We start from the raw sequence: 23,261 nt of genomic DNA, 5'->3' as shown, positions 1-23,261 counted from the left end.
AAATATTTACGAGAATAAACTGTTCTTACATTCATAGTCAATGCGTTAAGTAATGTTTTGTAACATTCCTTACTGTCCCCACTCATGTGGCCCCCTGAGGTGGTATACCACTGCAATAATTGGCTCCAACAGGCCCCTTCCCATCCAGAAGCAGAAGAACCCTATACTATAGTCCTTCCCCACCAAGACCTTGTGGTGGTTGCACCATATTTCGATGTGTCCCTCACCACGTACTCCTGTAGCCGGGAATGTGCTAGTCAGTAACATTCCTCTAGGCTGGCAGACCCAAGGGCATTTTTCAGCAAGTTGATGATCTTCCAGCAGCACTTGATGACTGTTTCTGAGTGTGTCCCTGGGAACAGCCCATAGAAGGGAGAGTTCTCTGTCACACATCTGCGTGTGAAGGCCCTAATTGCCGTTCTTCCACTCAACTCATAGGTACCCATGCTCAGTTGCTCATGCACTCTTTAAGCCCATTAAGGTTTAATGGGAAATTTATTATAAAATTCACGTCTAAATATTATGAATTAAAAGTGGGTTGGGGTAGCAATAGTCCAGAAAATGAGCACTAACAAAGTCTCGTGGGATTATCAGAATTTTACTGTACTGATATTGTCAAGGGTTCAAGAACGTAAGGGAATTGATCCAGTAACTATGTGTTTCCTTAACCAATCAGATTGAAGAACAAATAATAAGATGCTATCTGTCCCAGGAAATGATAGAATATTTAGTTCAATATAAGTAATAGGCAGTGGAATAGCAGGGGAAATAAGACATAAATAATGTAAAGTCTAAAAGAATTATTTAAACATTTTCTTGATTTTATAAACCATATGAGTAACAAAAATCTAATAGAACTCCACACTGAGTTGCATTGTCAAAGTTGTTTGGCAATTATTAAGATATATTATCCTTTATCTCTTATCACTGCCCCCAAAAAGCTTTTGCTAAGGCTAGTTCTGTTGAAAAATTTGACACATGAATTATGATAACTGTCAAATTAATTTCTAACTGCTGCGAACTAAACTGTGGTTCTTCCAAACCTTTTTGATTGTGTTCTTAAATCATCTCTCCTTACACTCACAGACTATGTTAGCATCTGCTCTTTTGTTAGTATGTAAAGAGGAATGAAATTATTTTCAATGTTGCTATTCCTGACATAGAATAAAACAAATATACCAATCTGCAGATGGAGACACAAGAGACTGGCGATGCTAAAATCTGAAACAACACACAAGATAATGGAGGAACTCAGCAGGTCAGGCAGAATCTACAGAGGGAAATGGACTGTTGATGTCTTGGATTGAGATAGGTCAGTGTATAGCTAGTTTGAGCTTTCAGTTGATATATACTTTCCTGTCTTAAACTCTTGTAAAGGATATGAAGTGTAAGGGAAAATTATACTGTAAAGAGGGAGGTGGAGAATGCTGATAAAGAAAACTGGAGCAGACTAATGACTATTAGGCTCAAGTTTGGCCTTAGCCAAAACACTGATATCATGTATATGTTACAATGAACATCTGTTTCAGGGACCTGCAAAACTGTAAATCTATGTACAAGTACAAATATACTTGGGTCATACAATATATACCTTAAATTTTCCTCACAGGTTTGTTTAATTTGTCAGAATCAAAATCTGGTTTAATATCACCGGCATATGTCGCGAAGTTTGTTGCCTGAAATTTGCAGCAGCAGCAAAATGCAATGTGTGATAATAGAGGGGGAAAACTGAATTACAGTAAGTCTATAAATTAAATGGTTAAATTAAGTAAATTGTGCAAAAATAACAACAAATTTAAAATAAATAAAGAGGTAGTGCCCATGGGTCCAATGTCCATTCAGATATCGGATGGCAGCTGGAAAGAAATTGTTGCTGAATCGTTGAGTGTGTGCCTTCAGGCTCCTGTACCTCCTTTCTGATGGTAGCAATGAGAACAGGGTATGTCCCTGGTGATGGACAGGCCCTGTTGTTTATGTTGTTTCACATTTTAAAACAGATCTGGGGGCAAATTTATATTCAGAGTACTGCAGCAATTCCAGTTAGGACTTGAAATCTAACCCTCCTGCCTCAACAAAGATGAAGTATCAACATTTTAGTGAGTCTTAATTCCAAATGTACAGTGGCTGATTTGGCAGGATGAACACGTCTATCTCATGTGAAGGTAAAATGTTCTAAACTTGAAACAATGCAATGCATAGATTAAGTATTTAGAGTTATCAGATGACCAGTAATTATGAAAGGTGTTTAGTTTTTATGATCACTTAAGCAGGTTAAAGGCAGTCTATATGCTGCTCTTTCAAGTGTTTTTATCTATGTTCTACAGCACACTCCGCAGTTCTATCAGTCTCATTCAATTTGGGATTTCCTTCTTGTTTTACTGGTATCATCAATGACTCCAAGGCAAAGTTTAATTTTAGTCTGATACACGGATCACTGCTGACCTAGAATTTGCTGTAGAAGGGGCATTTACAGCCCTAGATCTGACTTAGATGTCTTCCATGCACATTAGCTCCCATTATTTTTGTGTGTCAAATAGTTGTAAAAGCAACTGTATATTGGAACTTCACAGAATGATCGGATCATGAAAATCCCTAGCGTGTGAAAGGATAACAAAGAGAGTGAATGTAGACAAATGAAATAGAATGATTAAAGTCCAAGTAGAAACCGAAGAGGGGCAGAATGATTGGATTAAAAGAGAAAAACAAGCCCAGTTTTAAAAAAATGCATAAGAACATATGAGTAAGGAGAATATCTTCAGGTTTGGCAACTTCAGGTTGCTCTACTATTCAGTAAGATTTAATCTTCCACTCCATACTCCTGCCTAATCATAGTAATCTTTAATTATGATGAATCTACCTTTAAAAATAAACTTACTGTTGAGAAAAAGAGAATTGCAAAATCTCATGACCTGCATCAAAGGAACAAAAATTGCCTATAACTGCCTTAGATGAGCAGGCTTATATTTGCCTAAGCAGTGAACACGAGTTTTAGATTCACCAGAAGATTCATCCTTCACACATCCTGATCTAAAAGGTTTCAATTCTCTCTCTTCCAAGCTCCAGTGGATACACCCTTCCTGAAATTGTGGGACAACCCATCCATTTGCAGGTACCAGTTTTGCAAAACTACTTTGAACTAGAACCAAACATGGAGCAGTGCAGTACAGAACAGGAACAGGCCCTTTGACCCACAAGATCTGCACTGAATTAAACAAAAAAAATACTCTTCCACCTGTACATGATCCATTTCCTTCCAAACACTGTATATTTAGGTGTCTAACAGCCTCTTTCATATCTGCTATCACGACACCAAACTGATCATTCCAGGCACCTATCACACACTCAGCGTCATAACAAATTTATCCCGCACATCTCCTTTGTATTTTCATTCTCTTACCTTATGCATATCCTCTAGTACTTGAAAATGACTCTGACTCTCTACCCTATCTGTGCTTATCATAATTTTATAAACTTAACCATAGAACACTACAGCACATTACAGGCCCTTCAGCCCTCCATGTTGTGCTGACCCATATAATCCTTAAAAAAATGTACTAAACCCACACTACCCCATAACCCTCCATTTTTCTTTCATCCATGTGCCAGTCCAAGAGGCTCTTAAATACCCCTAATGTTTTAGCCTCCACCACCATCCCTGGCAAGTCATTCCAGGCACTCACAACCCTCTGTGTAAAAAAAAACACCAAAAAAAACTTACCCCTGATGTCTCCCCTAAACTTCCCTCCCTTAATTTTCTACATATGCCCTCTGGTGCTTGCTATTGGTGCCCTGGGAAACAGGTACTGACTATCCACCCTATCTATGCCTCTCAAAATCTTGCAGACTTCTATCAAGTCCCCTCTCATTCTTCTACACTCCAAAGAGAAAAGTCCCTGCTCTGCTAATCATGCTTCATATGCCTTGTTCTCCAATCCAGGCAACATCCTGGTAAATCTCCTCTGCACCCTTTCTATAGCTTCCACATCCTTCCTATAATGAGGTGACCAGAATTGAACACAATACTCTAAGTGCGGTCTCACCAGAGATTTGTAGAGTTGCAACATGACCTCTCTACTCTTGAACTCAATCCTTCTGTTAATGAAGCTTAGTATCCCATAGGCCTTCTTAACTACCCTATCAACCTGTGCAGCAACCTTGAGGGATGTATGGATTTGAACCCCAAGGTCCCTTTGTTCATCAACACTCTTAAGTAACTGACCATTAATCCTGTACTCAGTCTTCTGGTTTGTCCTCCAAAATGCATCACCTCACACTTGTCCGGATTGAACTCCATCTGCCATTTTTCTGCCCAACTCTGCAGCCTGTCTATATCCTCTTGTAACCTTCGACCACCTATAGCTCCATCCACAACTCCTCCAATCTTCATGTCATCCGCAAACTTTCTCACCCATCCTTCCATCTCTACAGCCAAGTCATTTATAAAAATCACAAACAGCCAGGGTCCCAGAACAGATCCCTGCGGCACTCCACTTGTCACCAACCTCCAGGCAGAATAGTTTCCTTCCACAACTACTCTCTGCTTTCTTCCTTTAAGCCAATTGTTTATCCAAACAGCCAAGGTTCCACTTATCCCATGCCTCATGACTTTCTGGATGAGTCTCTCATGAGGGACCTTGTCAAATGCTTTGCTAAGGTCCATGTAGACAACATCCACTGCCCTACCCTCATCAATTTCTTTTGTTACTTCTGTCAGGTTTTCCCTCAGCCACCCTACTGATGCTACAGAGAAAACAATTCAAGTTCCTCCAATCTCCCCTCATTGCTCATATCCTCTAATCCAGACAGCATTCTGATAAACCTCTTTTGCATCTTTCCAAAGTCATGTCACCATTCTTCCTGTAATGGGGGTAACAGAACTGTACACAATACTCCAAGAGCAGTTTAACTGAAGGTTGATACCTCTGCAATGTGACTTTCTTATTCTCAAAGTCCCAACAAATGAAGGCAAGTATACCATGCACCCTTCTTTACTACCCTATCTACATCTGTTGATCCCAACATCCCTTAAAGCTGTTAAGGGATCTACCAGTAACTGTGAACTTTCCCCTTTTATTTGACCCCTCATGGTGCAACACCTCACATATACTCAGATTAAGCACCACTTAACATTTTCTCACCCTTATCTGTAACTGATTTATAAGCTTTATCCTGTGACACCCCTCACCACCGTCCTCAACACCTTAATTCTTTATATGTTTGCGTCCACTGCTTCAAATGCATTTATATTCTTCCTTAAATAAGGAAACTGATATTGTGTCCTTCTTTCCATCCCTTCAGCAATAAATAATAACAAACCATCAGCATTTGTATTTACTCGCTATATCTCTAGGTTAGAATTTTTGCAAATCATACACTGGGACATGTGATCTCTCTGCATCTCAAAACTCTGCAATCTTTCTGCACTTGGATACCTTCTTTTATTTTGCTTGTCAAGATGGACTATTTCACTTTCATCACTTTGTCAATCCTTCATCCACTCACTTAATCTACCCATTTTGCTTTCTAGCTTTTTGACAACTTTGCTTCCTAATTTATTTTGCTACTTACTTTTGCATCATTGGACAAATTGAGCAACTATATTTTCAATCATTTCACCAGTTGAGGTTCCATCACTGATCCCTGTGGTATATCAAACATTACATATAGATACACAGTTACAGAAAAAGTACAGTATTCTGTAAGTAGACAAATCAAGTGTAGGGACTATGATGAATCCTTGATTGAGAGATCAAAAGTTTATCTTTAGTTAACGAGGGATCCATTCAAGAGTCTTAGATCAGCAAGATTAAAATTGACCTTGAGCCTGATGCCATGTAATCTCAAACTTTAATATGTTCTCTTTAAAGGGAGTGGGAGAAGCGAGAATGAGTGGGGTGGGAGGGGCCATGGATTATGTTGGCTGCCTTCATAAAGCAGTAGGAAATGTCAATGGAGGAAGGCCAGTTTTCATGACGGACTGGGCTGCATTCACAACTCTCTGCAATTTCTTACGACCTTAGGCAGAGCAGTTAATATTACCAAGCTCTGATGTATCTGCATAGGATGCTCTCTATGGTGTGTTTTTAAGTACTAGAAAGAATCATCAGGGACATACCGCATTTCCTTAGCTTCTGAGGAAGTAAAGGATTTGGTGCTTTCTTATCTGTAGTGTCAACATGGCTAATAAAAGACGGGAATTAATATCACTAACATCTAAGAACTTGAAGCTCTTAACCATCTCCACCTCAGCTGCACTGAAACGGACTGGGGCATTTTTCTGTAGTTGGTAATGAATTCCTTCATTTTGCTATATTAAGAGTGAGGTTGTTTCTTGGCATCATGCAACTTGAACTTGAATCTTCCTCCTGCAGTCTCATCATTGTTTGAAATCAGCCCAGGAATTAACATGATGAGTTTCCTATAGACTGCTCCAATGCTATTATATCCCTTTTTTAGGTAAGAAAACTAAACTGTGCACAGTATTCTAGTTGAGACCTCACCAAAACTTTGTATAACTGTAACAAAATTTCCCTGTACTTCAACTCCAAGCCATTTGCAATTAAAGCCAACAGGCTGTTTGCCTTCTTAACTATTTGTTGACCTGTTTGTGCATGCACATAGTTCATCCAGATCCCTATGAATCTCAATCTTTTTCAGTCTTTCTCCATAGTACCATAAGACCATATGACATAGAAGCAGAATTAGGCCATCTGGCACATTGAGTCTGCTCTGCCATTCCATCACAGCTAATTTATTATCCTTTTCAATCCCATTTTTCTGCCCTCAGCCCACAACCAAGAACATGCCAACCTCTGCCCTAAATATACTCAATGACTTGGCCTCTACAGCTGTCTGTGACAATGAATTCCACAGAATCGCTACCCTCTAAGGAAATCTCGGTTCTAAATGAATATCTCTCTGTTCTGAGTCTGTGCCCTTTGGTGCTAGACTCACACATGATAGTTAACATCATCCCCACATCCACTCTACCTAGGCCGTTCAATATTTGATAGGTTTCAGTGAGATCACTCCTCATTCTTCTAAACTCCAGCAAGTCCAGGCCCAGAGCCATCAAATGTTCCTCTTGGTGGTAACCCGTTCATTCCTGAAATGATTCTTGAACTTCCTCTGGACCCTCTACAAATGTCAGTACATCTTTTCTTAGATTAGTGGCCCAAAACTGCTCACAATATTCCAAGTACAATTTGACCAATGCCTTATTGACAGCCAGTATGATAGAGCTGAGGATGAACCAACAGGTTTATAAGCAGATGATGAGTGTAACATGAATGTAAGGAAGGTCAAGCTAATGATTGGATAAACATACAGACAGAGCAAAGAGCTAAATTGTACCACAGAGGCAAAATCCAAAAGGGTGAAGAATGCAAGACTGAAGGTGTTATATTTAAAAGTGTGTAACATTCAGAATAAGGTGGACGAACTCCTGGTGTAATTAGAGATTGATCAGTATGACATTGTGGCATCAGTCCTGACTGAAAGAAGGCCATAGATGGGAGCTTAACATCAAAGGATATACTTTGTATTGAAATGGCAGGCAGAAAAGCATAGGCAATGATGTGGCTCTGTTGGTAAGAGGTGGAATTACATCTTTAGAAAAAAGTGACATAGAGTTGGAGAATGTTGAGTCTCTGTGTGTGGAGTTAAGAAAATGTGAAGATAAAAAGAAACTTGATGGGAATCATATATAGGCTTCCAAATAATAGCCTAAATGTGGGGTTGAGTGCAAAGGAAGCTGGAAAAGGCATGAAATAAGGGTAATTTCACAATTGTAATGGGGGACTTCAATGTGCAAGGGGACTGGGAAAATGAAGTTGGTGTCAGATTGCAAGAGAGGGAATGCCTAAGAGATGGCTTTTTGGAGCAGCTTGTGCTTGAGCCTATTGAGGAAAGGCCATCTTAGATTGAATGTTGTGTAATAACTTGGATCTTATTAGTCAGCTTAATGTAAAGGAGCCCTATAGGAGGCTGGGTTCATAATATGATTGAATTCATACTGCAATTTGAGAGGGAGAAGCACAAGTCACATGCATCAGTGTCACAATGGGATAAAGGCAATTACAGAGGCATGGGAGCGGAGCTTGCCTAGGTGGATATACAAAGTATATCAAAGTATACCTCATCAATTTAGATAATAACCCATCTTTGACATCTTTTTCCAAAAAGCATATACAAAGTATATCCACCTAGGAGGGGATACTGGCAGGGATGGCAGCAGAGCAGAGATGGCTGAAGTTTCTGGGAATAGCTCACAAGACACAGGATAGATATGTACCACAGAAGAAGTAGTTCTCAAATGGCATCGCTAGGCCACCGTAGCTGACAATGGAAGTTAATGATTGCATAAAAGCCAAGGAAAGGGCATATAAGGTAGCAAAAATGAGTGGGAAGTGGGATGATTGGGAAGCTTTTAAAATCCAATAAAAGGCAACTAAAACAAGCTATAAGAAGAGAAAAGATGAACTATGAGGACAAACCAGCCCAAAATGTAAAGCAGGACACTTTTTTTCAGTTATATAAGGAACAAAAGGCAGGAGAAGAGTTGATATTGAACCACTGGAAAATGATGCTGGTGAGGTAGTAATGGAGGACAAAGAAATGACAGATGAACTTAATGAGTACTTTGAATCTGTCTTCACTGTGGAAGACACTAGCAGCGTGCTAGAGGTCCTTGAGTATCAGGGAGCTGGAGTGAGTGCCATTGCTATTACAAAGGAAAAACTGTTAGGCAAACTCAAAGGTCTTAAGGTGGATAAGGCACCTGGGCCAGACAGACTACATTCCAGTCCTGAGAGAGTTGCTGAAGAGATAACGGATGCACTGGTCATGACCTTTCAAGAATCACTTGATTCTGGTATGGTCCCGGAAGATGGAAAATTGCAAATGTCACTCCACTCTTTAAGAAGGAAGAAGGCAAAAGAAAGGAAATTATAGGCCAGTTAGCCTAAACTCAGTGGTTGGTAAAGTGTTGGAGTCTATTGTTGAGGGTGAAGTTTTTTGGTACTTGGAGACTAATGATAAAATAAGTGAAAGTCAGCATGGTTTCCGGAAAGGGCAATCTTGCCCAACAAATCTGCTAGAGTTCTTTGAGGAAGTAACAAGCATGGTGGACAAAGGGGAGGCAGTGGATGTCACTTACTTGGATTTCCAGAAGGCATTTGATAAGGTGTCACACATGAGGCTACTTAACAAGATAAAATCCTATGGTGTTACAAAAAATATACTGGCATGGATAAAGGAATGGCTGGTAGGTAGGAGGCAGTGAGTGGGAATAAAGGGGGCCTTTTCTGGTTGGCTGCCAGTGACCTGTGGTGTTCCTCTTGAGTTAGTATTGGGACCGCTAGTTTCCACTTTGTCAATGATTTAAATATCTATGGAAAAAAGACAGTCAACATTTTGGGCCAAGTCCTGTGGGCAGGACTGGAGAAAAAAAGGCTTTGGCTGATTTTATCATGTGCCTCCAAGTACCCTGAAACCTCATCAATTTAGATAATAACCCATCTTTGACATCTTTTTCCAAAAAGCATGACCCCCCCCCCATTAAATTCCATGTGTCAGCTTTCTATGCAATCACTATCAATCCACATCCTGTTGCAGAATCATATTTCCCACCTACTTTCATATATTCATCAAACTTGAAACATTACATTTTGCTTCCTCCTCCAGGTCATTCACGTAAATAGTAAATGCTTGAAGACCAAGAACCAATTCCTGGAATACTCCACTAGTTACATACTTCCAACCAAAAGAAGAACACAGTCATTTCAACTCATTTATTTCTACGCTTATACACTTCCTCCAATGACTTGGGCTCTTAATTACAGCTCTAGCTTTTTAAATGATACTTTCTCCTTTATCTATAACACAAGTTACTTTTACAATAAACTCTAATATATTGTTAAATCATGATTTTCTTCTTTAAAAAAGCAAGTTGACTTTGCCTTGTTAACTTTTTTCCCTAAGTTCCCTGATACAATGTTTTAGCAATGACTTATTATATTTCCCTCTGACAGATACTAAGCTAATGTGCCAGTTAATTTCCTGCTTCCTCGATCCCTTTCTGAATGAGATAGTTAACATTCACTGTTCACTATTAGTGAATTAAGGGAAATTAAAATCAATGAATCAACTATTTGACTGTCCATTTTATTTTTGTCCTGAGAGGAAGTTCATAAGGACCTCAAACCATTTTTTAAATCTTGCTAGTTATTCTCCTTTTTCTGTCTGCAGAAGTGAAATTTTTTTTTAAATTTCTGAGATTCCAAGATTAAGAGATCAGAACCATATATCACATGACTAATCATTGTGCCTATGTTATGGAGAAGCAGCTTTAACTTGCACATTTTAATTTGTATTTGCTGGGAAAATGCAGTAAATTCCCCACACACATTACATAACAAAGGGATCCCATTTATTTAGGCTAATAACACCACTGTTCAACAATTTGTGTTGAAATACGTCTCAAACATCCCTTCTTTGCAACAATTTGCTTTGTGTTTTTATGTGCTAGTAATGGTATATGTCTGAAAAATTCTGGGAAAGTTCTCCCCAAAAGTCTGACACAATAATATAAACAAAATTATACTATGTACCAGAAATCATCAGATTTGGACTTAAAATATGTATTGAGTATCTTCTATTTTGATTGGAGTTCTACATATTTATTCCAAATCTTAGTCTTAAACAAGTTCCCTTTTATCTTTTGTCACAACATGGACGGGCTGCTGATATCTTGTATTTATCATTTTATGGTGTAGATAAACTTACTTTTCCAAGTTATCTATCTTGATGGTAATCCCTAAGAAGCTATACACTAATTCCTCTGTTCTATTGAGAATGCATGAACATGGCGTTAGCATTCATGATCGAGCATAAATTATTTCCTTCAGGAAAGCAAAGGGGAAAAAAATGCTCTTGGTGTAAGCCCTTGATAATTTCATTATTCTCAAGTATAAATACAAAGATCAATTGCTGTAATCACATATCACTATCCACTTTGCAGGTTGCCACCCCACCCCCCACAACCTATTCCTGACTATAGGACCAAAATTCATCAGCAGAAGTATGGAGATGTGTAAACCATGTTACTAATTGACCTCTTCTGGTCAAGATGGAGCCAGTAAACAACTTTACTTCGGGTGACATCTTCCAGATGGTCCACAAAACTGTTTCTTCCATGCCTTTTAATTCTTCTTTTTATTTTCAGTGGGTTTCTGATACTGTTAGAGCCAGTTTGAAGATTGATTGAGCGATCTGGCGCTTTGCTGTCTCTGAGAAGGTTCCAGAAGGCGAGTGGCCTGAAGTCCAAGAAGCTTAGAAATGGGGCACAAGCCCATGATCAACTGCATCTCTCCTTGATCTCGCCAGTTAAAGAGTCAAGAAAGACTGAAACAACAAGATGAGTGCGGAAGATGAGCAGGTGTTCAGCATCGTCTAACAGCCTATCGCTCACTGCTGCTGGAGGAAGGCGTCTGCATGAGATGTTCTACCACTTGCTCCTCCCAAGGGAAGGCCCTTGTATTTGAGTGGTCTCTCTCTCTCTCTCTCCCTCAATGCTTTTGGAGAATGGTATAGATCTGCATTTTCTGGATTGTACTGAAGTTCTCTTGGATGCTTTCATATTCTGTGTTTTTTTGCCTGTTCTTTCTTTTGCCATTTCATGATTTGTTTGTTTTATTGTGTTGGGGGGAGAAGAGTTTGGGGTTTGGTGTTCTTATTGCCCTTTGTGCTATTTGTTTTTGCACGTGGGGGGAGGGGTTCATATTCTTGTTGCCATTAGCGCAATCTGTTTTTTTGCACATGGGTGGGTGTTGATGTTTTTCTTTGGACAGCTTCCATTTTGTGGCTGTTTGGAGAAGATGAATCTCAGAGTTGTATACTGCATCATACTTTGATAATAAATGTACCTTGAACTTTAATTATATCTTGAGAACGTCAGGGACAATTTCACTTTCCCTCACTCAATGTTGTTTAACTCCTACTGTGCATTAATTATAATTGTTCAAGAGTACTTAGGATTATAGCAATAGTAGTATACCATTTCATTTTTCTGCCTAGTCTGTTGATCAAGACTTGCATGTAATAAAATGATGGAGACATTTAGCAGATCAGGTAGCATTTGTGGAAAGAGCAAAAGAATTAATACTTCAGTTTGAAGACATTTTGTAAGAAATGTTTACTGTGTCTCACTTTTTAAACATACTGTTTGACCTGCCTTATTTTCTGCATTTTCTGTTTTTTTTTGAATTTCTATTTCCATGCCTTTGATTAATGTTTGACATTCTTAACGAACAGAAGTTTCATGTTGATATACAACTTGCACTATCTCTTCCTTGCTATAACTTCTATTTGTGTTTTTATATGCTAATAATGTTATATGCTTGCAAATTCTGGCCAATTACTATACAAAAGTTGTCAACTGTGCTGTCATTAAAATATTGAGAAAGTTCCTGCATTCTAATACAACAGAACCACCATGTTCAGGAACAGTTATTACCCTCAATTATCAAGCTCTTGAACCAGTGGGGATAACTTCACTTGCTCCACCACTGAAATGTTCCCACAACCTATGGACTCACTTTCAAGGACTCTTCATCGCATGTTCTCAATATTTATTGCTTGTTTATTATTGTTGTTATTATTTCATTTTATTTTCTTTCATATTTGCACAATTTGTCATCTTTTACACACTAGTTGTCCACCCTGTTGGATGCAGTCTTCCATTGATTCTATTATGGCTATTGGATTTACTAACTATGCCGGCAAGAAAACAAATCTCATAGTTATATTTGGTGACATATATGTAACTTTGATAATAAATTTACTTTAAACTTTAACATGTTGCCCTTTCATTCCTATTTCTCTCTATCTACACTTCTTTTATAATATTAAACAATTCAACTAGATCATCTAGCTCCTCAAGCAGCTAAGCAAGGGGATATCAGCGATGCCAAGTCAGAGGTTGGGAACCCTATGGCAGGCAACTCACTGCCTCATTTACCATCCGGAGGATCCACTAGTGAATCCAGGACCAGCCTTCTTGCCTGGTATGCCATTGGCCAATTGCCATTGATGCTCAGTGGTTGTACTGTGTAGTTACTGTAATATGTGCTGTAGTTATTCACCTAGTTACAACAAGACCATAACCTCTCCCATCAACATAGGAAGCACATGCTTGGAAACATTTGAAGACTCCCTTGCAGATTACACTGGTTCTTCATTGTCATTGGGCCTAAATCCAAGATTTCTCTTCCTCTGCTATCATCGGGGGAGCACCTTCACCGGAAAAACAGTGGCTTATCACTGGTGGCAATTAGGAATGGGTAACAAATGCTGGTTGTGCCAGCAATGCCCAAATCCTGGGGAAAAAATAAATAAAACCTGTGCCACATAATCCCCCAAGCTCAATAGCTCCTTCCTTCTGTTCAGAAAATAAGACATAGTACTCGAGATTGATTATAGATGGGGCTCTTTACAAATGATCTAACCTCATTCCTACTCAAGAATGTTCAACAGTCATTAGAATTTTCTACTTAGCTGGGGACACCAAAATGACTTTGTTCCAAGGAAAGCCGCTGCTACGTTCTGCCACACTCACCTCAATAATAAGCAAATGCTTTGAGAGGCTGGTCAGGGATTACATCTGCAGCTTGCTACCACCCAAACTGGACCCCCTACAATTCCCCTACTGACACAATCAATCAACAGACGACACAATAGCCACTGCTCTACACACCATCCTTACACATCTGGAGAAGAAGGATACTTATGTGAGAATGCTGTTCTTGGACTACAGTTCAGCATTCAACACCATAGTTCCATCCAGGCTCGACAAGAAGCTCAGAGACCTTGGCCTTTACCCTGCCTTGTGTAGCTGGATCATGGACTTCCTGTCAGATCACTGGCAGGTGGTATGACTGGGCTCCCTCACCTCCACCCCTCTGACTCTCAACACAGGAGCCCGTCAGGTCTGTGTACTAAGTCCCCTCCTTTACTCCCTGTACACCCACGACTGTATCGCCACCCACAGTTCTAACCTGCTAATTAAATTTGCCGACGACACTACATTGGCCTCATCTCAAACAATAACAAGGTGGCCTACAGGGAAGAAGTCATCTCTCTGACACAGTGGTCAATGTCGCAAAAACAAAGGAGCTAGTTGTGGATTACAGGAGGAAAGGAGATGGGTTAACCCCTATTGACATCAATGGATCTGAGGTTGAGAGGGTAAACAGCTTTAAGATCCTCGGCATCCACATTACCGAGGACCTCACGTGGTCTGTACATACCAGCCGTGTGGTGATAAAAGCACAACAGCACCTCTTTCACTCCAGACGGTTGAGGAAGTTTGGTATGTCCTGAAATCCTAAGAACTTTGAACAGGGGCAAAATTGAGAACATCCTGATTGGCTGCATCATCGCCTGGTATGAGAACTGTACCTCCCTTAATCGCAGGGTTCTGCAGAGAGTTATTTGGACAGCCCAGCGCATCTGTAGTTGTGAACTTCCCATGATTCAGGACATTTACAAAGACAGGTGTGTAAAAAGGGCCTGAAGGATCATTGGGGACCTGAGTCACCCCAACCACAATCTATTCCAGCTGCAACCATGGTAACACAGCATAAAAGCCAGGACCAATAGGCTCCAGGACAGCTTCTTCCACCAGGCCATCAGACTGATTAACTCACACTGATTTGAGTGTATTTCAATGTTACATTGGCTGTTCTATTTATTATAATTTTATATAATATAATTTATAACAAGTTACTATGATTGCACATTGCACATTTAAACAGAGATGTAATATAAAGATTTTTAATTCTCGTGTATGTGAAGGATGCAAGAGATGAGATCAAGTCAATTTTATAAATTCTAGATGAATGCTACTGGAAGATGATAATGACTATTTTGGTTGTGGGCTGTTTACTGTAAACTAGCACCTAAAGCCTTCTATGTTGGTAATGTACCTTTTGGGAGTTTGGTCAAAGGGTATATTTGGGGAATTGTCTTGTCTACCACTGCCTATAAATGTGCAGGAGCATTGTGTGATTAAATGCCTTGCTCAAGGACACACACGCTGCCTCATTCGACTAACGACCTTCAGATCGCCAGCCCAAAGCCTTAACCACTTAGCCACGCGTCAACACTGGGCTGGCTTGGCAACAATGATCAGGAATGCTGTGTCCTGGCTTTGGGAACAATCATCATACTTTCAATTTTGAATTAGGGTGGGGAAAAGAAAAGGAAAAGGAGAATCAGGCCAGTCTTGTGGCCTGGGGTAGGGAGCAGGAGAAAGCAATGATCAGGCAAGCAGTTTAAGATGGGGAGAAGAAAAATCATGACTTCCCACTGAGCTGATACATCCTAGCTGAGAATTTTGGGGAGCAGTGAAATAACTTGTGGAGAAGAGGTACTGTAGGGTGGATAATTCATTGTGGTTTTGTGAATTCAGATAAATAGCTATGAGGTGGGGGGGCCTGAGGAGGCACAGAGGGTGTCAAAATTACTAAAGATAATGGAGTTATCTGTGTAATGATGGGGATATCTGCTTGGGTCACTCCATGAAAATTTACTTCACATTTTCCCACAATATTCCTAAGGAAATTTTGAATGGATATTCATGATCAAGAGTCTCAGCCTGAAACATTGACTCTTTATTGCTCTCCAGAGATACAGCCTGACCTGATGAGTTTCTCCAGCATTTTGCATGTATTACTCTGGATTTCCAGCATCTGCAGAATCTCTTGTGCTGAGTCGATATGCTTGTACACCTGATGTGTCAGGAAGATCACATTTCTGGTGTAATGCAAAACAAACTGGAAATTGTTGCAGTTGTAGAAAAAAAGGCTAGATTTGTGACAGATCTTGCAAGAATGCATACATAATTTGAGTTTTTAGCCAATAGAATATATTAGAGCCATGTACATTCCTAATCCTCATGAGTTACAGATATTGAGCAAGACATTGCCCATATCTACTTAAAATGCCAATGCCTGTAGATGATTAGTACTGAGCAAACCAAGTCCACAGATGGCAATTTCTGTTTTATGTGATTTGTTGAAGTCATTGGCAACGTAGAAAATACAACCAGAGATGAGAAGCAATAGATGTTTAGGGAGCAGTATGCAGCTATATCTGTAAGCATAATTAAAGTATCAGTACCTTGTTCTGAATGAATAAAGTAAATGTGTCAGGTAAGTGGCCCTTGAAAGTGTTTTTTTCCTCATTCTACAGCACAGAAGCAGGCCCTTTGGCCCATCTAATCCATGCCTAGTTCATCTACCTTGGACCATAGCCCTCCGAGCTCTCCCCATCAATCTCCCGGCCTTCCTTTCAACATTACAATCAAATCTGTATCCACCACTTCTGCTGGCAGCTCGTTCCACACCCTCACCACCCTTCGAGAGAACAAGCTTCCCCTCAGACCCTCCTTATCTATTTCGTCTTTCAACCTAAACCTACAATCTCTAGTTCATTTCACCCAACCTGAGTGCAAAACCCTGCATAAATTCACCTAATCTATACCTCTCATAAATCTGTGTACCTCTATAAGATCTTCTCTCATTCTCCTGCACCCCAGGAAATAAAATTCTAACCTATCCAATCTTCCCCAAAAAGTTAGGTCCTCAAGTCTGACAACATCCTTGTAAATTTTCTTTGCATTCTGTCTAGCTTATTGGCATCTTTCCCGCAGATAGATGACCAGAACTGTGCACAGTTTTCTAAATTCAGCTTCACTAATGTCTTGTATGACTTCAAAATAACACCTAAACTCCTGTATGTAATACCCTGCTTAATGTTGGCAAAATACCAATAGCTCATGGGGTTTGGACTGCAAATCCATACATTGTACACCCACTAATATGGGAATACCTCATCACCATCCTGCTGTTAATTTATTGAAATTGGAATCAAATGCATTTGGCTCTCAAGGAGGGTGGCAGCTCAGGCTGAAAAGAATGTGCAAACTAGCCTCAGGGGTATATAAAGAGGCCAAGTGATTTCTCCCTGCTTGAGCTGTCTGGAACCAGAAATCAGACATCCAGGATTCAGGTGAAAAGAAAATGCTTCAAGCAAGAGAATAGAGAAATTTTGGAATTTTCTATCCAAGGGAGAATAGTGAAATTTTGGAATTTTCTATCCAAGGGGCTGTTACTGGGTATATACAAGACAGAAATCAATACATTTGAAAATATTAAGATAATCATAGAAAATGACATTAGAACAGGAAAATTGTTAGAAGATGAGCCGTGGTGGCCTCAATGAATACTGGAACAGATGCAAGGGGCTTGTTATGCAAACACAAGGAAATCTGCAGATGCTGGAAATTCAAGCAACACACACAAAATGCTAGTGGAACGCAGCAGGCCAGGCAGCATCTATAGGGAGAAGCACTGTCGACGTTTTGGGCCGAGACCCTTCGTCAGGACTAACTGAAAGGAAAGATAGTAAGAGATTTGAAAGTAGGAGGGGGAGGGGAAAATGCAAAATGATAGGAGAAGACCGGAGGGGGTGGGGTGAAGCTGAGAGCCAGACAGGTGATTGGCAAAAGGGATACAGAGCTAGAGAAGGGAAAGGATCATGGGACGGGAGGCCTAGGGAGAAAGAAAGGGGGAGGGGAGGAAGCACCAGGGGGAGATGGAGAACAGGCAGAGTGATGGGCAGAGAGAGAGAGAAAAAACAACTAAATATATCAGGGATGGGGTAAGAAGTATGTTCGTGACACTTCTCACGCTTTGAATTTTTTTAATGATTTTAAGTTCCCTGGCCCCAACCGCCTTATTTTCACCATGATGTCCAGTCTCTATACACCTCCATCCCCCACCAAGAAGGTCTCAAAGCTCTCCGCTTTTTGGATTCCAGACCTAACCAATTCCCCTCTACCACCACTCTCCTCCGTCTAGCCGAATTAGTTTTTACTCTCAATAATTTCTCCTTTGGCTCCTCCCACTTCCTCCAAACCAAAGGTGTAGCCATGGGTACCCGCATGGGTCCTAGTTATGCCTGCCTTTTTGTTGGCTTTGTGGAACAGTCCATGTTCCAAGCCTATATGGGTATATGTCCCCCTCTTTTCCTTCACTACATCGATGACTGCATTGGCGCTGCCTCCTGCACGCATGCTGAGCTCGTCGACTTCATTAACTTTGCCTCCAACTTTCACCCTGCCCTCAAATTTACCTGGTCTATTTCTGACACCTCCCTCCCCTTTCTTGATCTTTCTGTCTCCATCTCTGGAGATGGCCTATCTACTGATATCTACGATAAGCCGACAGACTCTCACAGCTACCTGAACTATTCCTCTTCCCACCCTGTCTCTAGCAAAAATGCTATCCCCTTCTCACAATTCCTCTGTCTCTGCCGCATCTGCTCTCAGGATGAGGCTTTTCAGTCCAGGACAGAGGAGATGTCTTCCTTTTTTAAACAAAGTGGCTTCCCTTCTTCCACCATCAACTCTGCCCTCAAACGCATCTCTCCCATTTCCCGCACATCTGCCCTCACCCCATCCGCCCACCACCCCACTCGGGATAGGGTTCCCCTTGTCCTCACCTACCACCCCAACAGCCTCCGGATCCAACGTATAATTCTCCGTAACTTCCGCCACCTCCAATGGGATCCCACTACCAAGCACATCTTTCCCTCCCCCTCTTTCTGCTTTCCGCAGGGATTGCTCCCTACGCGACTCCCTTGTTCATTCTTTCCCCCCCCATCCCTTCCCACCGATCTCCCTCCTGGTGCTTAGCCTTGCAAGTGGAACAAGTGCTACACCTGCCCTTACACTTCCTCCCTCACCATCATTCAGGGCCCCAGACAGTCCTTCCAGGTGAGGCGACACTTCACCTGTGAGTCGGCAGGTGTGGTATACTGCGTCCGGTGCTCCCGGTGTGGCCTTTTATATATTGGTGAGACCCGACACAGACTGGGAGACCGTTTTGCTGAACACCCATGCTCTGTCCGCTAGAGAAAGCAGGATCTCCCAGTGACCACACATTTTAATCCCACGTCCCATTCCCATTCTGATATGTCTATCCATGGCTTCCTCTACTGTCAACCGGCTGGGTAGCCTCCAACCTGATGGCATGAACATTGACTTCTCTAACTTCTGCTAATGCCCCTCATCCCCTTCTTACCCCATACCTGATATATTTTGTTGTTTTTTTCTTCTCTCTCTCTGTCCATCACTCCTTGCCTGTTCTCCATCTCCCTCTGGTGCTCCCCTCCCCCTTTCTTTCTCCCTAGGCCTCCTGCCCCATGATCCTTTCCCTTCTCCAGCTCTGTATCCCTTTTGCCAATCACCTGTCTGGCTCTCAGCTTCACCCCACCCCCTCCGGTCTTCTCCTATCAGTTTGCATTTCCCCCTCCCCCCCTACTTTCAAATTTCTTACTATCTTTCCTTTCAGTTAGTCCTGACGAAGGGTCTCGGCCCGAAACGTCGACAGCGCTTCTCCCTATAGATGCTGCCTGACCTGCTGTGTTCCACCAGCATTTTGTGTGTGTTGCAAGGGGCTTGGTATTTGTTTGATCTTCCTTGTGTTGAGGTTACACTAGGAATGACACTTGATGTTCCTGCATTGTGAGTATTGAATCGTATATACCCCAAATATCTACAGATTAATCTTGTTGAGCGACAGGTTTCCAAATGCCTTTGGGTTAAATTACCGGGCTTTACACGTTCACCCAATCAATGCCCACGGATTGTTCTGTTATGCCTATTGCAAATGCAATTGAGTTTCTTTTGCTGAACCAAGTGTTCTTAGATTGCAAGTGTTGAACTATGAAAGTCTCCGATGCTCATGTACGGCAATTGTTGGGTCACAAATGTTTCCAATGTCCTCAGGTCGCGTGTGTTGATCTATTCTTGCCTCATTTCCCTCAGTTGCATCTACTGGCAGGGTTAGTCTCGCCGTGTAAATCACATGCCGCGCAAATATCGTCACGCCTAACGAACCGGGACAAGTTGCCATCTGAAGTTTTTGCAGAAGAATCGACAGATTTTACTCACGCTTGGATGCTTCTTCGCTTGTCTTATCATGAGACCAAACATTGCGTCGGGCTAGGAACCGAGAGCCTTGCGGCCAGTGGACTTCACTCCCAAAGCCTCTGCGCCAGGGCACCAGCTAAAACTAACCAAATATCTCTGCCTGAGTAACAGCGAACTGAAGTAATCCTTGATATGTGTCACAAATCACAATAATAAAACTTATAACACATATAAGTTTTCATATAACCCGTAATACGAAGGGGCATAAACTGCTACATTTGCTACTCAACGCTACCGACCAGCTTACCAGCTCAACCTTGAATGTCCTCCTCCCAAATGTGAAGGGAATAACTTCCAAAAATACTTCGGGGCGGGGCTAGGGTCAGCAATTGGAGCTGTCAGCAGGCGGCCGTGCGCACGTTTGCAGTGGTTGGCTGGGTCAGAACAAACCGACGGCAAAGGCGAGGATACTTCAGCAAGATTGTCAGCAGGTTCTATTCCTTATCAATTAATATTGCCAGTGGATCAGGTTAGTAAGAATGACGAATTAGTGGTAGTATTTCAATCACGGGAAATAACTAAATATAAATCAAAACGTGCATCCTACCAGAGTGATAGAGTCAGAGTTATACAGCATAGCAACAGGCAATGTGATTCAATGTGACTTCAATGTGACCTTCCTGAACTGTTCCCATTTTCATATCCCTTTAAAGCTTTGCTATCCATGTACCTATCCAAATGACCTTTAAGCACTGTAAGTATTCTCACCACTCTCACTTACTCTGTAAGCTCATTCCATATATCCACCACCCTCTGTATGGAAAAGCAAGCCTCCCTGGTCCCAATAAATCTATACCCTCTGACTTTAAATCTGTTCCATTAGTTTTAGACTCCCCACCCCCAAGAAAAAGACTGTCCACACTATGTCTGGTGATTTTGTGCACGTACCTCTATAAGGACACCCTTCAGCCTTCTGTATTCCAGGAAATAAAGTCCCATCCTATCTAGTCTCTCCTTGTAATTCAGGTCCTCATGTCCTGGTACAATCCTTGTGAATCTTCTCGGTACCATTACCATGTAAATTACATTCTTCCTACAGTTACTGATCAGAACTTCACACAATACCCCATCTGTGGTCTCACCAACATACTGAGCGGTTATAACATGACATCCTAACACTTGTGCCCAATGCCCTGACCAATGAAGGCAAACATACCATAAGCCTGAGTTACCATCCTATCTACCCATGTCACCATTTTCAGGGAACTATGTACTGAGGTCTTTCTGATCAATCACATGATCCATGGCCCTACGATTTATTACGTAGGTTCTGTCCTAGATTAACTTGGTAAAACTAAGTTTTTATTATTCAACACTTTGCACTCATCTCAGAATCAGGTTTAATAATATTGGCATATGTCATGAAATTTGTTATGTGGCAGCAATACATTGCAATACTAAATAGTAATAACTGTAAATTACAGTAAGTATATATAAGGAAAAGGTTATATTAATAAGTAATGCAAAAAGAGAGAAAAAAAATAGTGAGGTAGTGTCCATGGATTCAGTGTGCATTCAGAAATCAGATGGCAGAGCGGAAGAAGCTATTTGTGAATGCTTGAGTGTGTGTCTTCGGGCTTCTGTACCTCCTCCCTGATGGTAGAAATGAGAAGATAGCACTTCTTGGTTGCAGGGCTTCTTTAATGTTGGATGCTGCCTTTTTGAGGCATCACTCCTTGAAGATGTACTGGATGCTGGGGAAACTGGTACCCATGATTGAGCTGATAGAGTTTACAACTTTCTGCAGCTTATTTTGATCCTGTGCAGTGCCCCACCCCCATACTAGATGGTGTGCAGCTGGTTAGAATGCTCTCTGTGGTTCGTCCGTAGACAATTGTGAGGTGTCTTTTTGGTGACATACCAAATTTCCTCAAACATCGAATGAAATATAGCCACTGTCATGCCTTCTTTGTAACTGCATTGATATGTTGGGCCCAGGATAGATCCTCAGCAATGTTCACCCCATTTGAAAATCCTTGGTTCACTTCCCCAATTGATCTAGATTCTATCTTAATGTAAGATAACCTTCTTCATGATTCGCTATACCACAAATTCTGGTGTCATCCGTAAGCTTACCAAAATGCCAATTACATTGACATCCAACTTGTTAATACAGATAGCAAACAACAGTGCAATCAACATCAAACCGTGTGGCACATCGCTGGTCATAGGCCTCCAATCTGAAAAACAACCCTCTGCTATCACCCTCTGACTCTTACCATCAAGATAATTTTATATCCAATTTGGTACCTCGCCCTGGATTCTGCATGATCTCACTTACAGACCAGCCTGCCATGCAAGGCCTATCAAAGGCCCTGCTACAGTGTTCATAGACCACCCTCCCAGTGTTTACTGCCCTTCCCTCATCAATTCACTTGCTCGTGTCTTCAAAAAAATCAAATTTGTTAGACATAATTTGTTTAATCAGTCGTCTTTGCTTTTCAAAATGCAAGTAAATCCTGTCTTTCAGAAACCCTTCTAGAAAGTTTTCCACTACTAATTTTAGGCTCATAGGTTCCCTTGCTTGTCCTTGCAGCCTTTCTTAAATAAAGGCACAACTTTAGCCACCCTCTAGTCTTCTGCCACCCTCACCCTTGCCTAACAAGGTTACAAATATCTTAGCCAATTCTTGAGCAATTTCTTTGTTGGTTTCCCTAAATGTCCTATGTACACTTGGTCAGGCCCCAAGGATTTATTTACCTTTACGTATATTAACACTGCCAGCACCTTCTTTTAAATAATGTGAATATTTTTCAAGCCATCATTAATCTCTTCCCCAAACTCACTAGCTTCCATGACCTTCTCCACAGTAATACAAAAAAGAATTTTAATTTTGACCTTGCCCATTTCCTCTGGCCCCACACATTGATGACCATATCCTTAAAGGGCCCGATTCTCTCCATAATCATAATTTTGCTGTTAATGTACTGACAGAATCTCTTAGGGTGCTCCCTTATCTCATGTGCAAACCATTTCTTTTAAATATGCTGCAGGTCAGTCTGCCTCAAAAAAGCACTTTTGAATTACATAAATAGAAATATGAATGAATAAATATTTTAAAAAATCAATCCAACTCAACAAATGGTCATGGCATCATCCTGTGTACCTGTGTTAGATGCAACATCAGTCCTCTATAATCAATGTTAATTATAGCACAGAAACAGGCCTTCAACCTACAATGTTCATGCCGAAAATTTATACTCAC

General features: G+C 41.0%; 1 protein-coding gene across 1 annotated transcript in view; it reads right to left on the bottom strand.

The window, feature by feature from the left end:
- The window catches only part of LOC140732047 (cytochrome c oxidase subunit NDUFA4-like), a 46,874-nt gene extending 26,452 nt beyond the window's left edge, over nt 1-20,422 (bottom strand). Inside the window, exons 1-2 of the mRNA XM_073054156.1 lie at nt 20,304-20,422; nt 20,018-20,138 (exon numbers count right to left, since the gene is read on the bottom strand). Coding sequence (XP_072910257.1) covers nt 20,018-20,059 — 42 coding nt within the window. The 5' untranslated portion in view covers nt 20,060-20,138; nt 20,304-20,422. The remainder of the gene's footprint in view (nt 1-20,017; nt 20,139-20,303) is intronic.
- Nucleotides 20,423-23,261: the final 2,839 nt, after the last annotated feature.

The sequence above is a fragment of the Hemitrygon akajei genome, chromosome 8 (genome assembly GCF_048418815.1).
Source record: "Hemitrygon akajei chromosome 8, sHemAka1.3, whole genome shotgun sequence".
Taxonomy (NCBI): Eukaryota; Metazoa; Chordata; class Chondrichthyes; order Myliobatiformes; family Dasyatidae; genus Hemitrygon; species Hemitrygon akajei.
The sequence above is the reverse complement of the archived record's forward strand: the minus strand, read 5'-3'. Positions and strand labels throughout refer to the sequence as shown.